At 46.0% G+C, this 14,030-nt stretch overlaps 1 protein-coding gene across 11 annotated transcripts in view; it reads right to left on the bottom strand.

The window, feature by feature from the left end:
• The window catches only part of SPATS2L (spermatogenesis associated serine rich 2 like), a 160,775-nt gene that overhangs the window by 10,795 nt on the left and 135,950 nt on the right, over positions 1-14,030 (bottom strand). For all 11 annotated transcript variants that reach the window (XR_007408975.1, XM_025441879.3, XM_025441883.3 and 8 more), the window contains one exon: positions 5,007-5,065. Coding sequence is in view for 10 of the 11 variants with exons in the window: in XM_025441879.3 (XP_025297664.1) it covers positions 5,007-5,065 (59 nt within the window). In the remaining variant the exon portion in view is untranslated. The remainder of the gene's footprint in view (positions 1-5,006; positions 5,066-14,030) is intronic.

Genomic DNA, 14,030 nt, shown 5'->3' with positions numbered 1-14,030 from the left:
TGCCTCCCATTTACAATCCCATGCAGCTGAGCAGAGGCTGATTTGTGCCTGGAGTCTTTCAGAATGCAGAGGAGTTAGTAAAAACTTGTCCCCATGGTGGCTGTGAAAAGAATTTCCACCTGAACACAGACACTGTATTACTGAATGATGTCCCAGTTACCCAGTCAGACCAGAAGTCACAAAAAGGTGGCATAATATCATATTTGGCCATAGAGTTTTGTTTGGTCCACATATTACTTTTATAAATTAATTGTCCACATTTGAAAATTAGGAGATTCCATTTGGAAGCTGGGTTCCTGGCTTCTTTCAAATATTCCAACTTCTGGCCACAGTTGGTCAACATTCCCACGTGGCAAAACTGGCTACCCTTGAGCTGCTGCCCTTGATAGATGGAGCATGGCACCCAGCGTACCATGGTCACTCCCTGCCCTGCTCAGCTCATTAATTCCCAGCCTGTCCCCTGTAGACATCTCCAATCATGGCAGAGGCTACACTTACAGTTCTTTTTGTCCACAATGTCTAGGGCCTGGCACAAAGTGCGTGCCCAAAATGTACATTTGTGAGTGAAGGATTGAATGAATGCATCAACCCATTATTTAAAAGGAATATGTGAAGCGCCTTGGTGGCATAGTCGGTTGAGCATCCAACTCTTGGTTTCAGCTCAGGTTACGGTCTTGGGGTCGTGAGATTGAGCCCTGTTTAGTGCAGAGTCTGCTTAAGACTGACTCGCTCTCTCTCTCTCTCCCTCTGCCCTTCCCCTCTGTGCTCTCCTCAAATAAATAATCTTTAAAAAAAAAAAAAGGAATTTGCAATGAAGAACAGAAGTTCCTTTTCTAGAAGAACCACTTACACATATTTAGCACTTATACCTTGATTATTTATATGTATTCCATTACAGTTCAACACAGGAATGGGACTAAAGTCCTCAGTATAGAAAAACGATTCTCAAGCAAGAAGATGAAACAATGTATTTCGCTCTTACAAAGATAAAAAAGAAATTCTGAAGGCCCAGACTCGGTGAGCAGATAGTAAGGGGTCAGCAGACCCTGCACAGCTACACAGTTAAACAGAGCTGACTTTCTGTAATGGATCATTAGGGGGACTGGTGACAATTAGGGATAATTGTATTTTTTTGAGGACTTGGGCATTCACACAAAAGGTTTTGTAGGAAGAGATATAAATGGGCCCTAAAATAGGAATGCAGGTGCAAGATCACCAATAAATTCTGAGTTTACCCTCATGCAAATGTATATGGAAATGAATACTTTTGCATCAGCAAGTGTTGGGATGAGTTTTACATATAGTCTCATTAACATTTCAAAGCCTTTCATTACGAAAAAGCCTTAAAACTGGAGATCTAAAGCTAATATTCTGTGGGGACACTAACATTTTCACCTCAAAAAACATCACAGAAACAAAAAGCAAAAAACAAAAGCAGATCAGCTCCTAAGATTCATTGATCCTAAAATTTAAAATAGAATAATAAGTTATGTTTTGAAAGCACCATCGTGTCAGAAATCTGTAGAGGGAGACAGTTTCATAAACCTTTAATTTTCATTGAACTCAGAACTTCATTAATAATATTTGGGTACTTTTAGAAACAGTATCTGGTATGCTGAAATCCATTTTCTCAATAGGATTTATAAATTCCTTCAAGTTTTTGGAACACATTGGAAGCTTGTTCTTGTTGCATCAGTGATGGAAAATTTTAGGGCTTCTTCTCAAATAATACTTCTTAGCAAGGGTGGACTTGAAATCCTGGTGGGGAGGAGCTGGGACACACAGCCTTCAAGCACAAAGATCCTTTGAAATCCTTTTTATTCTTGTGAATTCTGCATTTTACCTCACAATATATCTGTGTTTCTGTTAATATGTTTTCTTCCCAGATCTCCAAGAAGTTTGATGCTTCAAGAACACACCTATTTTGGCCTTCAGTCCCCTCAAAGTCTGAGACCATAGCACATGCTTTGTTTCTTCATCTGTAAACATAATAATCATATATACCTTGTAGGGTAGGGCTATTGTGGAACTAAATGAAATATGCGACACGTTTAGTATCATATGCTATCACATGCTAACCTCAAATATTATTAATAAAGTGAGATATGTTCATCTAGATCATACTTCCTTTTTTTTACTGAGTTTTGGATCCCACAGCCTACAGACACTAAATTAATCATAATCATTCCTTTAACAAATATTATGAGGTGCCTCCAGTCTCCTCAGCACTATGTTAGGTGCCATGACAGACAGACGGGCTACTGTTATAATTGAGGACATAAGGTTTGTAGTATGCGCAGCACATAGAAAATGTGGAAGGGACTCTGGAGGACACAGATGAGCAAGCTCAAGATGGTTGTAAAGATAGTTCAATTCTTAGTGGAGGGCAACTCAGTGACTTCTTCTACCTGTGGAGACACATGCCTGGGTCACTGAGAGATGCTAACCCTTGTGGCTGTCATTTTCTGGCTGTCATATGAGGAGGCTGGACTGACCCCCTCACCGGTAAGTGTTTTTCCCTTTTTGTACACACACTGTGTCGGGCACTGTGCTAAGTGCCTGGCATGTATTTTCTCATTTTATCTTTGCAATAACTTTTTGAGATAGATACTCTTCTTATGCCCCTTTTCTGAAGTAACCTTGGACTTTAACGAAGCCCTTGGAAGTTAACAAAGTGGTTCAAGATCATGCAGCCAGTAGACGGGTGGAACTGGATTCGAACTCAGTTCTGCTTGCCTCCAATGCAGGCCGAATGGCTTCCCTGGGGCTCTAGGTGGTTCTAAAACCAGGAGCTGTGGCACCGATGACTGAGGTCAGGCAAATCCCTCCAACCAATCTCACCATTTTGGCTCAGCTGAAAGCTCCCTGTGTGCAGGTCCCAAAATTTGCTGTTTCCTGTTTAACCCAGTTTCTGATAGTGCCCAATACAGAAGTGAGCACACGGCAAATGTTTATTGATTGGATGAATTTGAAAAATGGGGATGCTCTCCGGAGATGCTCCAAATCCTACAGGCCTTGGCACCTGGAATCGTCTCAAGAAGACAGAATGAGCATGTGACCTCTGAGGTCTACTGTTAACCTCTTAGGGAGTGATGTGCTAGTAACGGTGTTTTGGTGCTAGAGATACTTTTGTCTCTGTGTTGGCTTATTAACATTCTTATCAATAGGACATGAAACTGAAAAGAAAGATGAAGCTTTACATGATCACGTGGTAAGCAACTTTTACTGAAGGAATCAACAGATTTCATAAGAATAAAATAATTTCACAATCAAGTAGATTGTGTAACTACCTAAATATTCCACAGCTGAACCGTGGATCACAGTTAGTTTTCTTTAATAAAACATGCTGTCTTTTACATTCTAACATGTTGCTTAAAATCATTTAAAAAAATTGTGTAACATGGGACACCTGGGTGGCTCAGCAGTTGAGTGTCTGCCTTTGGCTCAGTGTGTGATCCTGGGGTCCTGGGATCGAGTCTCACGTCGGGCTCCCTATGGGGAGCCTGCTTCTCCCTCTGCCTGTATCTCTTCCTCTCTCTCTGTGTCTCTTATGAATAAATACATAAAATCTTTAAAAAATTATGTAACAAAAAATACTGATAGCTATTTTTCATAAAGTGACTATTGAATTATGGCCAGGGCCAGGCAAGAAAAATATAAAAAGAATGAAGAATCTGGTCAGATCCCTCATTCCGGTAAAAAGAAAGGCACTATAGTCAAAGGTGAATGAAGGAATTTAGCTGAAACCTGGCTGGGGTACAGATGGCCATTCATTCAACTTAAGAGATAAATTTGGGTAAGGGTGAAGAATTTAAAATGCCCAGGAGACAAAAATTGTAAGACTATATCTCAGCTGAAAAATATGTCTTAGAATTCCCATCAACAACAGCAGACCGCATTTGATAACAAGAGAGGGCTCAGCAGCTCCACTGGGGCTCGGTGTTGGAACTGACGATCAGTCCAGTCTCATGGAAAATGTCCATCCCAGGAACCTCAGCCTTTTTGAGATAGTTTAAATCTGTCCTACTATCTGTTGAACAGCTTTACAAAAGCTATTTGGAAAAATTTAGAATTAGAAATAAGCATAAATATAATACAATAAATCCAACCCGGGGTATACTAATATTTTGTGTTAAATTTAGGAAAAGTTTTGCAATGATCAAGATTGTCTCAAGTGTGTTTATTATTTGAACAGAGTGTTTGGGACATTAAATAGTCTCATTTGTGATTTCAACTTAAAACATGTAATTGATTTTTTTTTTTTGAGGTGTTAAGTTGGCAGCTGTCAGCGGATTTGACGGAGTTTGTAAACAGAATCAGAGTGTTTTAAGAAAACTTCACTTAGTACATCTCTAAGTTTGAATTATTAATCTTTATAAGAGCTGCTTAAAAGCTTGGAGCATGTTGCTCTTAGGTTGGTGAGTTTGCCTTGTCAGGCATCTAAAGTGCTCGGAAAAAAAAATCAGATACATTAAATTTATAAACATAATTCAAAATGTTAAGGAGGATTTAAGTAAGTTTCAAATGGACTGATTTTTTTTTTTTTAGGGGAATTTAATTTGTTAAACGTGAGTTAGTTGAACCTAAGAAAGAACAAGTGAAAAGGACTGTATAAGTAACATAGCAAGATGTGTAAGCTGTGAAAGCATCAAACTTAACGTTTTAAAATTTAATTCTAAATTCAAAGTCATTTTAAACCTGATTAACTTTAAGTAGTCCTTTATATGCCCAAAATTTTCGCTAACTCCCCTGGCACCTATTATTTGCTGAGTACCTGTTCCGCGGTGCGCTCAGCGGTGCTACTACTCTATCCTGGAGCCACACCAGGTCATCCTCGTTCCCAAGGTTTCTGGGGGCTAAGGGACTTGCCTGAGGTTACAGAGCTCATTTGCTGGTATTTCAGTGTGAATTTTAGGACCTCACTCAGAATCCATATCACTGCCAGTTGGCCTATGGATTGCTTCTGACTAGGAGGCTCCTAACCAAACAACCATGTGTCTACTTACTGGCTTCTTCTTTAACTTTATCCATTTCTGCCATTAATGAAACTTCTTTGTCAATGATGCTGGGAGGGGAAAAACAAAAACAAAAGCAAAGAATGCTTAATCAAAGATAACCTTTTAATAAGCACTGGAAGCAAAAGAAAAATTATTTTCATTAAACAAAATACAAAATTACCATAAATACTTCTATGTTACAATGCCAGCAGCACCCTCTGCCTTTCCAAAAATGAGGCAACACGGAAGGGATGCTCCCAAGTATTTCATAGTGACATCTGCTGATTAAATCACTGTCAGCAAATCTAGGGAAAAAAAGCCTTTTCAGACTTTCAGCATTGTGCTGCTTTGAATTTAAATTTCGGAGTATTTTTGCCCTAGGAATTCCAAAGTTCCACAACAACATCATGAGTATTTGAAAAGCTGGCACTCAGGTTACCAAGGCCTGTAGTTCTCAAATGTGTGTGTGTGTTGCTCCCCCAGATTCTGGCTGGGAGGCGGGGAGGTGGGCCCGTCTCCGATGCCTTGGGGCCTACTTTGGGAAATTGGTCGGAGCCAATCCATCCACATGTTCTATAACAGGAGTCTATGCATTCTTATTCCCGAAGAAGCATTTCAAGTTCAATTTAACTTTTTTCCCCCCACTATGTTACTTTTTGGTTAGTTCTTTGAAAAAGTGTTACCTACATACAGTAGATAATGATCTGTCCAAAAGTTCCTTTCTCTCCCATCCTGACTCCTGGTCCCCCTCACAACAGAACACAGCATCACAATTCCCTTATACAGGGGACCCTCGAACAACACCTTGAACCACGCAGGTCCTCTTACACGTGCATTTTATTTGGGTAAACACAGCACCGTGCTATAAATGTATTTTCCTTATGATTTCCTTAAGAATATTTTATTTATCTAGCTTCCTTTATTGTAAGAAGACAGTATATAATACATATACAAAATATGTTAATTGACCCTTTATGTGATGGGTAAGGCTTCTAGTCAACAGTAGGCAAGGAGTTAAGTTTTGGGGGAGTCAGAAGTAATACACAGACTTTTGACTGCAGGGGGTGGGCACCCCAGCCCCCCTACCTGTTGTTCAAGGGTCAGCTGTATATCCTTTCACAGATTTTTATGTATATATAAGCATAGATGTGAGATATTTTTAAATTTTCATTTCAATCATAAATATTTCAATACATATCTCAAAAAGATAAGGGCTTGTTAGGACTATCACGATAGTATTATTAGAATACCCAAAAACATTAACAATAACTTAATGTTATCAGGTATCTACGCAGTGTTCAAATCAATTGTTCCATAGGTATTTTTTAAGTTTGTTTGAACCAGGACTTAAATAAGTTCTGTGCACTGCAATTGGCTGGTTGTCTATGAAATAAATCTGTTTTAATCTACAGATTCCCTTCCATCTCTTTTTCTCCCTGTTTTGGCAACTCATTTGTTGAAGAAGCCAGGTGGTTTGTCCTCTTAAGTTGTTCAAGGTCTGAATTTTGCTGACTGCACCTCTGTGGTATTATTTAACTCATTCTTTTAACTTTCCTATGAATTTGTTATGAGATATAGAAATTTTTTTAAAGATTTTATTTATTTATTCATGAGAGACACAGAGAGAGAGAGAGGCAGAGACACAGGCAGAGGGAGAAGCAGGCTCCATGCAGGGAGCCCGATATGGGACTCGATCCCGGGTCTCCAGGATCACGCCCTGGGCCGAAGGCAGGCGCTAAACCACTGAGCCACCCAGGGATCCCTAGACATTTGATTAGATTCAGATTTGTTTTTATTTCACGAAGAATACCTTAGTTAACTACTTCCATCAGCAGACATATAATGACACAACACAGTTATAAATATTCCTCTTGGGGAAAAAAATCAAACCTGAATGTATTCAAATTCCTACATCTCATAACAAATTTATAGGAAATACAAAGGACATCTCTATTTTTTATGATAGGAGCAGTCACTCACGATGGTTGCCTCGAAAAATCGGGTTTTAAAAATGGGGATATTCAAATTCTACTACTCTTTTTTCATTTATTTACTCTGAAGCCGTCCATAAAGAAAAACTCTCCTTTATCAACCATTTGGGTTAACATGTAGTACAATTTATATGGCTAAGGCAGGAGAAACGCTGGTCTATCAGTTTTCAAAACGATAGCTGGTTCCCTAGCACCCCTCCAAGGTAACCAATCAGATTTTTTTCCTGCTTATTTGCATAGTTTATGAACTCCTAATTAATTGCTTCAACACACTGAAGTTATCGTTCATAATGATTACCTCTCTGTTCCGACAGATGTACTTTCTTTTCCTCCATCAGGTGGACCTTTAAAATTTAAAGCATCTTGAAAATTTATTTCCTCTTAAGAGGAATATTTTGTAATATTTGTCAATCTAAGAAGTGTCCTTGGGTTATGTCTGTAGGAGTTTTGGGGCTCCTCATCCAGATGATGGAATCTGAACGCTTGGAGAGTAAGGACCGTGTGCTGAGAAGCCCAGCTCTTTCCAACCAGGAAATTCTCATGGAAAGAACTGACGTGTACAGTAAATGGCAAATTCTCCAGAACTGGGCTCTAAGCCTAATCTGTCAGGTGTAGATATTAACTATCCCCATGACGCATATCGCTTAAGGTCACTGGATACAATCACTTTGGTGTGACTAGCACATTGGGATACCTGGACCTTGTTTATTGACATTAAATAGGTATGATGTCAGTGTGGTTTAAATATAGGAAATACAAGATAAGGAAGTTCTTTATCTTGTCTCTGTCCCAGCTTATTCAGCAACCTTCCCTGGAGGTCTTCACCATCACCAGCTTCTTGCATTTCTTTCCAGACACCATCTACTCATAAACCCGAGTATGTTTCTTAGTCCTATGAAATGCTGAGTGGGGTCAAAAGAGGCCTGTGTTTTTGAGATTATGAGGTATATCTAGCCTTTCTGTCAAGTTCACACATATTGCCAATATGGGCCAAGCAATTTTTTTTTTTTAACAACCTTCCCCGAGAGGGCAGTGCGATGTTAGTTTAGGAAAACAAGGCTAGGGGCAGCCTGGGTGGTGCAGCCCAGGCTGCAGCCCAGGCTGAAGTTTAGCACCGCCTTCAGCCCAGGGCCTGATCCTGGAGACCCGGGATCGAGTCCCACGTCGGGCTCCCTGCATGGAGCCTGCTCCTCCCTCTGCCTGTGTCTCTGCCTCTGCCTCTCTCTCTCTCTCTCAGTATATATCATGAATAAATAAAATCTTTAAAAACAAAAAGGAAAACAAGGCTAACGGATGAGCTGTGGGGGAAGATGAGGTGAGAACCTGGACATGTGGAGTCAGGAGCCCCAATTGCAGCAATACGAGGAAGCTATGCTGCCTGATAAACTGTCATGAATTTTTTATCCCCTACAGAAAGAGAGGCAGAGGGGAGAGGGAGAAGGGCCAACCACAAGGCTGGGAACTGTGCAGGGTGAAGATGGGGGAGATGGCCGGTGGTGGGCGGCAGCCAGAAGGTCTAAGGCCCATGATGTAAGGAGTGTGGCGTGAGCCTTGGCGGGATGTGCGGATCTTCACTGTGCGTGGAGTGCGTGGTCTGAATGTGTGCAAGCGCACACCCGCAGGCACCGAGGAGGTGGCTGGGTCCCACATCTGGGTCAACATGAGGCTGGACAGACAGGAAAGCAGACCGAGCATGAGGCTCTGAAGCCCACACTCACACCCCGGGAACTGGCGCAGATCTTAGAGGGCTTTCGGCCTCCACTGGACACCAACAGGAGTCCGGGACAGCTACTCGGGCACTTGGGGGCAGGGATGCTCCAGCTGAATGAAGCCCCCCTGCCAGCCCCGTGGAGCCTATGGTCTTGTTGGGAAAGTGGACACGAAAGTGAGACGACCTGCCCAACTTACTGTGGAGGAAAGTGAGACCGGACAGACAGGGGAGAAAAATGATGATGGCAAAAAGAAATTCCTGCACCCTCAAGCAGCTGGTAGGCTTCTAGTTAGAGTCTCTGGGATTTGAGAGCCTGCAAGGTACATAACTAAAGGGAACACACACACACACACACACACACACACACACACACACACACACGATTCAAGAGTGGGTGTCGGCAGCCTCCCCGAGGGTAAGTGCCAGGGCAGCCTCCCACCATCCTCCCGCCCACTCAGTTCCCAAACAAGGCCCAGGCCCTGGAGGCTGGGAACCTGCAGCCTATGTGTGTGTTGGGGAGGTCCGGGGGTGGGGGGCGGATGGTGGAAGAAGGGCCCTCTGCTAATTTCTTTACCCGCCACGAGATCGTGGTAAATTTTTGTTGGTGAAATTTGTTCACATGATGATGTGCCCAGAGAGTTTACAAGATGGACATCTGGGGGATAAGGCATATCCTCAGGTGCAACACTCACGCACAAAGCTGGATATTCATACAGTGGTCAGCTGGGGACTTCTGGGCTAGTGGCAGGAGGGACGAAGGTTCACAATGAACTGTTAACCTGCTTAGTGCCCACTTGAGGATGTGAAGGAGCCTGTGAGGGTGGCATCCAACCATGCTTCCATTCCTCTGGGTGTTTCTACACAAGACTGTCCTCAAGCATCTTAGTAACTCAAGCACCTATGTACGACCGCTTTCAAAACTCAGGTGCTCCAAGGCGAGCCAGGGACCTCTGCTGAGTCAGGACCCTGCGCAGAACTGATGAACTGAATGCAGAGCAGGGTCAGGTGCCAGCCTGGAGCGGCTCCCTCCCAGCCTCCCTCTGGAATCTCAACAAGGTACACCCCAGGGTTTCTTTGGGTTTCACTTCCAAGGCAGCAGGGCCATGGAAGGGAAGAAGAGCGTGGGAAGCAGACAGGGAGGATGAAGGATATGTAGGCAAAGGGCAGCCTGGTCCCTAGCAGCCCGTCAGACGGCGAGGAGCCAGTGTCACATTGAGCTGAGAGTCAGGCCAAAGGAGGGGTCAGGCTGTGTCTAAAACCTTCCAGATGCCCTGGTGGCCCGGTGTCATATCCAGCTCCACGAGCACTGTCATCCAGTGCCGCGTTTAAGTCCTACTGGGTCTCCTTAGAGGTCCTGGGACAGACACGTACGCTGAGTGCACCTCGTGAAAAACTCTGCAGGCTGGCAAGGACAGAGGGTGCTGGGCCAAACCCCGGGACGGAGTTAGCAGCTATGCAGGATGGGAGCGATGGTCTCGAGGGGAAGGACATCAGAGAGTAGAAGAGTCACAGAGAGATCCCAGGCGGTGTCACGGACCACATTCCTACTGAGGAGCAGAAAGGTCACAGGTTTGCTTTTTAGGTACAGCTGCACAGAGAGAGATCCGCCCCGAGTTGCTTCAAAATCAGAGCTGATCATAACCAGCACATCCTGAGTGCTTACCGCGTGCTAGGACCTCAGGTAGGCACCTTACAGGAATGGCCTTGTTTAAGCCTCACGAAAGCCCAGAAGGCATGAGCTCTGCTCTCTCCTCACCACAGGACTTGGCACATGCCCTTCCCTCTGCTGCAAGACAACCCTCCCGCGCAACCCTGCCTTTGTCTCATTAACTGGGAGTCTTCCTTCAGGTCTCCACTAAATTATCACTTTTTCCAGGGAAACTCGGAATTCTACAAAACTTCTGTTCTACCTTGTGGTCTTAGACTATTGTGGGTCGCTGCATAAGAAACTGTTCCATAGAAACAATAGCTAAATTATGGAAAGAGCCCAAATGTCTATTGACTGAGAAATGCTTAAAGATGTAGTGTATACATATACACGTGCATACACACACACACACACACACACACACACTGGAGTATCAGTCAGCCATCAAAAAGAATGGTATCTCACCATTTGCAACAACACGGATGGAGCTAGAGTATATTATGCTCAGTGAAATAAGTCTGGCACAGAAAGACAAATACCATATGATTTCACTCATACGTGGAATTTAAGAAACCAAAACAGATGACCAAGGAGAAGAGAGAAAAAGAGAGGGAAACAAACCATAAGAGATTTTTAACTACAGAGAACGACCTGGGGGTCACTGGACGGGAGGTGGGCAGGTGACGGGCTAAACGGGTGATGGGGTAAGGAGGGCTTGTCGGGATGAGCACTGGGTGTTACATGTCAGTGACGAATCACTCAATTCTACTGAAACCAAGGTTACAGTCCATGTGAGCTAACACGAATCTAAACAAAAACTTGAAACAAAAAGAAAGAAAAAGAAATTGCTCAACAGTGATGAGCAGGAAAGACCATGTATTCCGTTTTCTGTGGGATACAGTAATGAAGCTTCTTAATGGGTGTACTGTAGTGCTCGCATACAAATCATGTTTAAGCAAAAATTTATAGGATTTTTGCCACTGAAAGAATCTAATCATTTGAGACAGAAGCTTATGAATAAAAGTGTGATGATAATCACCAAACCACACAGGCTTTGGCTCAGGATCAAAACAGGTAGTTGATGATTCTGTATGCAAATTAGGGTGGTAATAAATTATTAGAAGTTGTGCTTTCTCCCACTACTTATCTGTAACTCTTGGGTTTTGAACAGTTTTGCTTTGAAACATTAACCCTCCGTACTTGACAGAAATACAGAATTCTTTAGCCTTTCACTGACCACTAAAAGTTCCTTTCTTTTTAATTTAAAGTTTCTTAATTTATTTGAGAGAGAGAGAGAGACAGAGAGCACGCCCACGAGCAGGGGGGCTGCAGAGGGGGAAGGAGAGGGACAAGCCGACCTCCTGCTGAGCATGGAGCCCCATGTGGGCCTCAATCTCATGACCCTGAGATCCAGACTTGAGCCGAAATCCCAAGTTTGATGCTCAACCAACCGAGCCACCCAGACACCCAACTGAGAGTCCTCTAAATGGCTGGATGAAGTCCCCCCGAGGGCACCTGCCTCATGACACTCCGAACACGCTCTACAGACACTGAGCTCACAGAAAACCCACGCTGACCTCACGTGTTTCGGATGTGCCCTCTATCCTTCCAAAAACACATCTTCTCATTTTATCTAAACTGTCTGGATAGTAAAATTTTATTCTGCTGCCATAAAAAAAGCTTTTATTATTAAAGCAATAAGGTGTAAGGAGGAGATTACCATGGCAAAGCCTTTACGGTTTATTATATAGTTAATCACAGAGATAAAGTGTCATCTTATGAAAATGTTTCCACTGTCTTGCTTCTTTTCTGTAGAGGACTTCTAACAACAAAAATAAAGAAAACCAGAAAGGCACTTTAGCCGGAAGAGATTTATCATCTTCTGCTCTGTGACAGACTCTTCTTTAAATCCGGAGACGAAGACACTGAGTGACAAAACCGCTTCACTTGGCTGCTGGGGGGGAGCCAGGTCCAGTCCGGTTCGTCCTAAGCAAAGCTGCTGCGTCGGGAGGTTGGGAGCGGCCGCGGGACTGGCCGGGCTGCCAAGCCGGGAGCGAACCTGCCGGTGGCTCCTGAGCGATGCAAGCGGGGACCCCAAGGGCCTGCGCAATGCAAGCGGGGACCCCAAGGGAGTTTCAGGAACTCCATCTGCACCAGGGCCAGATTCGGTGTTAGAGTTAAAACCAGGCCACAGCTCCCCTCGCTCAGTCTGCCTCTGGGGGCCGCAGCCAGAGGAATCGCAGGGACCATCTGATCCCCATCTGATCCCCGACGGCGTGGGGACATTCTGATCCCCGACAGTTGGCTTCAGGGCCTTCTGCGGATGGAGTGCTTGCGTCCAGAGGCTCCTTGAGGCGAAGCCTGGGCGGATGGGGGGATGGGCCTGCTGCAGGGGAGCCCCCGTCCCCCAGCCCAGCAGAGAGACAGGACGGGGAGAGAGGGGCGCACGTCGGGCACCGGGCTGCACAAGGCAGGCAAGGGAACGGCAGGTCACGGGCCAGAGTTCCTGCCCCGAGAAGAGCCCGCATAAACCCGCCGCTGCCATGCTCTGCGCTCCCTCCTGCGCACCGGCTCGGGCAGCTGGCACGTCCGGGGAGCGGCAGCTGGGGCGCCGCCGGCCGAGGCCCCTTCCTGTGGGCGCCCCCACAGTTCTGCCCACCAGGTGCATGGCAGGACGATGCCTTTCACTCCCTTGGACCTCCGGGGTGTACTCTACTGTCCCCAGGGCCACCACGTCCAGTCCAGCTCCCAAAGCGGGACCAGGAGCTCTGGGGCCCAGGGTAGAGCCGGACAGGGGTGGCAGCAGGGCCCATTTGCCAACTACTGCTGAGGTGGCCAGAGCTGCTGTCCTGGGCCTGATGGGCACAGACGCAACGAGACCGCGTGTGGCTCCCCGTCCCCGGCTCAGGCGCTCGGCAGCTCCAGCACTTGCAGCAGGTGCCTGCAAACGGCACCCACGATCTGCAAACGGACCCATGATCCAGCGAGCTGCCGACTCCCCAGCCCTCCTCTCCGCCGCTTCCAGAAGGGTCGCGGGCCGGCCCCCGCCCCGGCGCTGAGGTGGACGGTCATGGCGAGCTGCAGGCACCTGCGGGGCCGCCAAGCAGAGCCTCCCAAGGGGCCCAGGTGTCCCGGAGGAGGTGCTAGCGCGCCAAGCAGGGAAGATCGCCGACTCCCGTCCCAGGAGGGGGGCCCACGAGTCGACACACAGCCAGACACACTGTCCGAGTGATCACGCCCCAGGCCGTCCTGCTAAGGGCCACGCGTCTTCGCTAAGACCCCGTACCGTCCCCGAGAGCCCCCACCTCCCGCTCGGTCCCTGCCGGCGCCACAGCCGACTGGCACCCGACTGGCACCCTGCGCCCCGGGCGCTCCCGGGTCTGAGTGAGGCGCACAGGGTAATAGGCTCTTGCTCGGCTTTCTCTTCTTGGTCTTCCATTACAGGGGTCTCGGCCAAAGCCCCGAGGGCAGAGGAAAGTTCTTTTTCCTGCCCCCATCCCCATCTTGTCCCCGCCGCGTACCCTGCGCGCTGGTCACTGGTATCATCACTCACCCAGTTGTCGCGACTCCTCTTCCTCTGCCCCCACGTGGTCCCCGCCTCTGAAGTGGCCCCGGAGACCCCCCACCCGCCTAGCCTACCGCCGTGGCCGCTCTTGCCACGCTCATTATTAACTGGTTGGCTG

Source organism: Canis lupus, chromosome 37 (assembly GCF_003254725.2).
Source record: "Canis lupus dingo isolate Sandy chromosome 37, ASM325472v2, whole genome shotgun sequence".
Lineage (NCBI taxonomy): Eukaryota > Metazoa > Chordata > Mammalia > Carnivora > Canidae > Canis > Canis lupus.
Note: the sequence above shows the minus strand (reverse complement) of the source record. Positions and strands in the feature narration are given on the sequence as shown.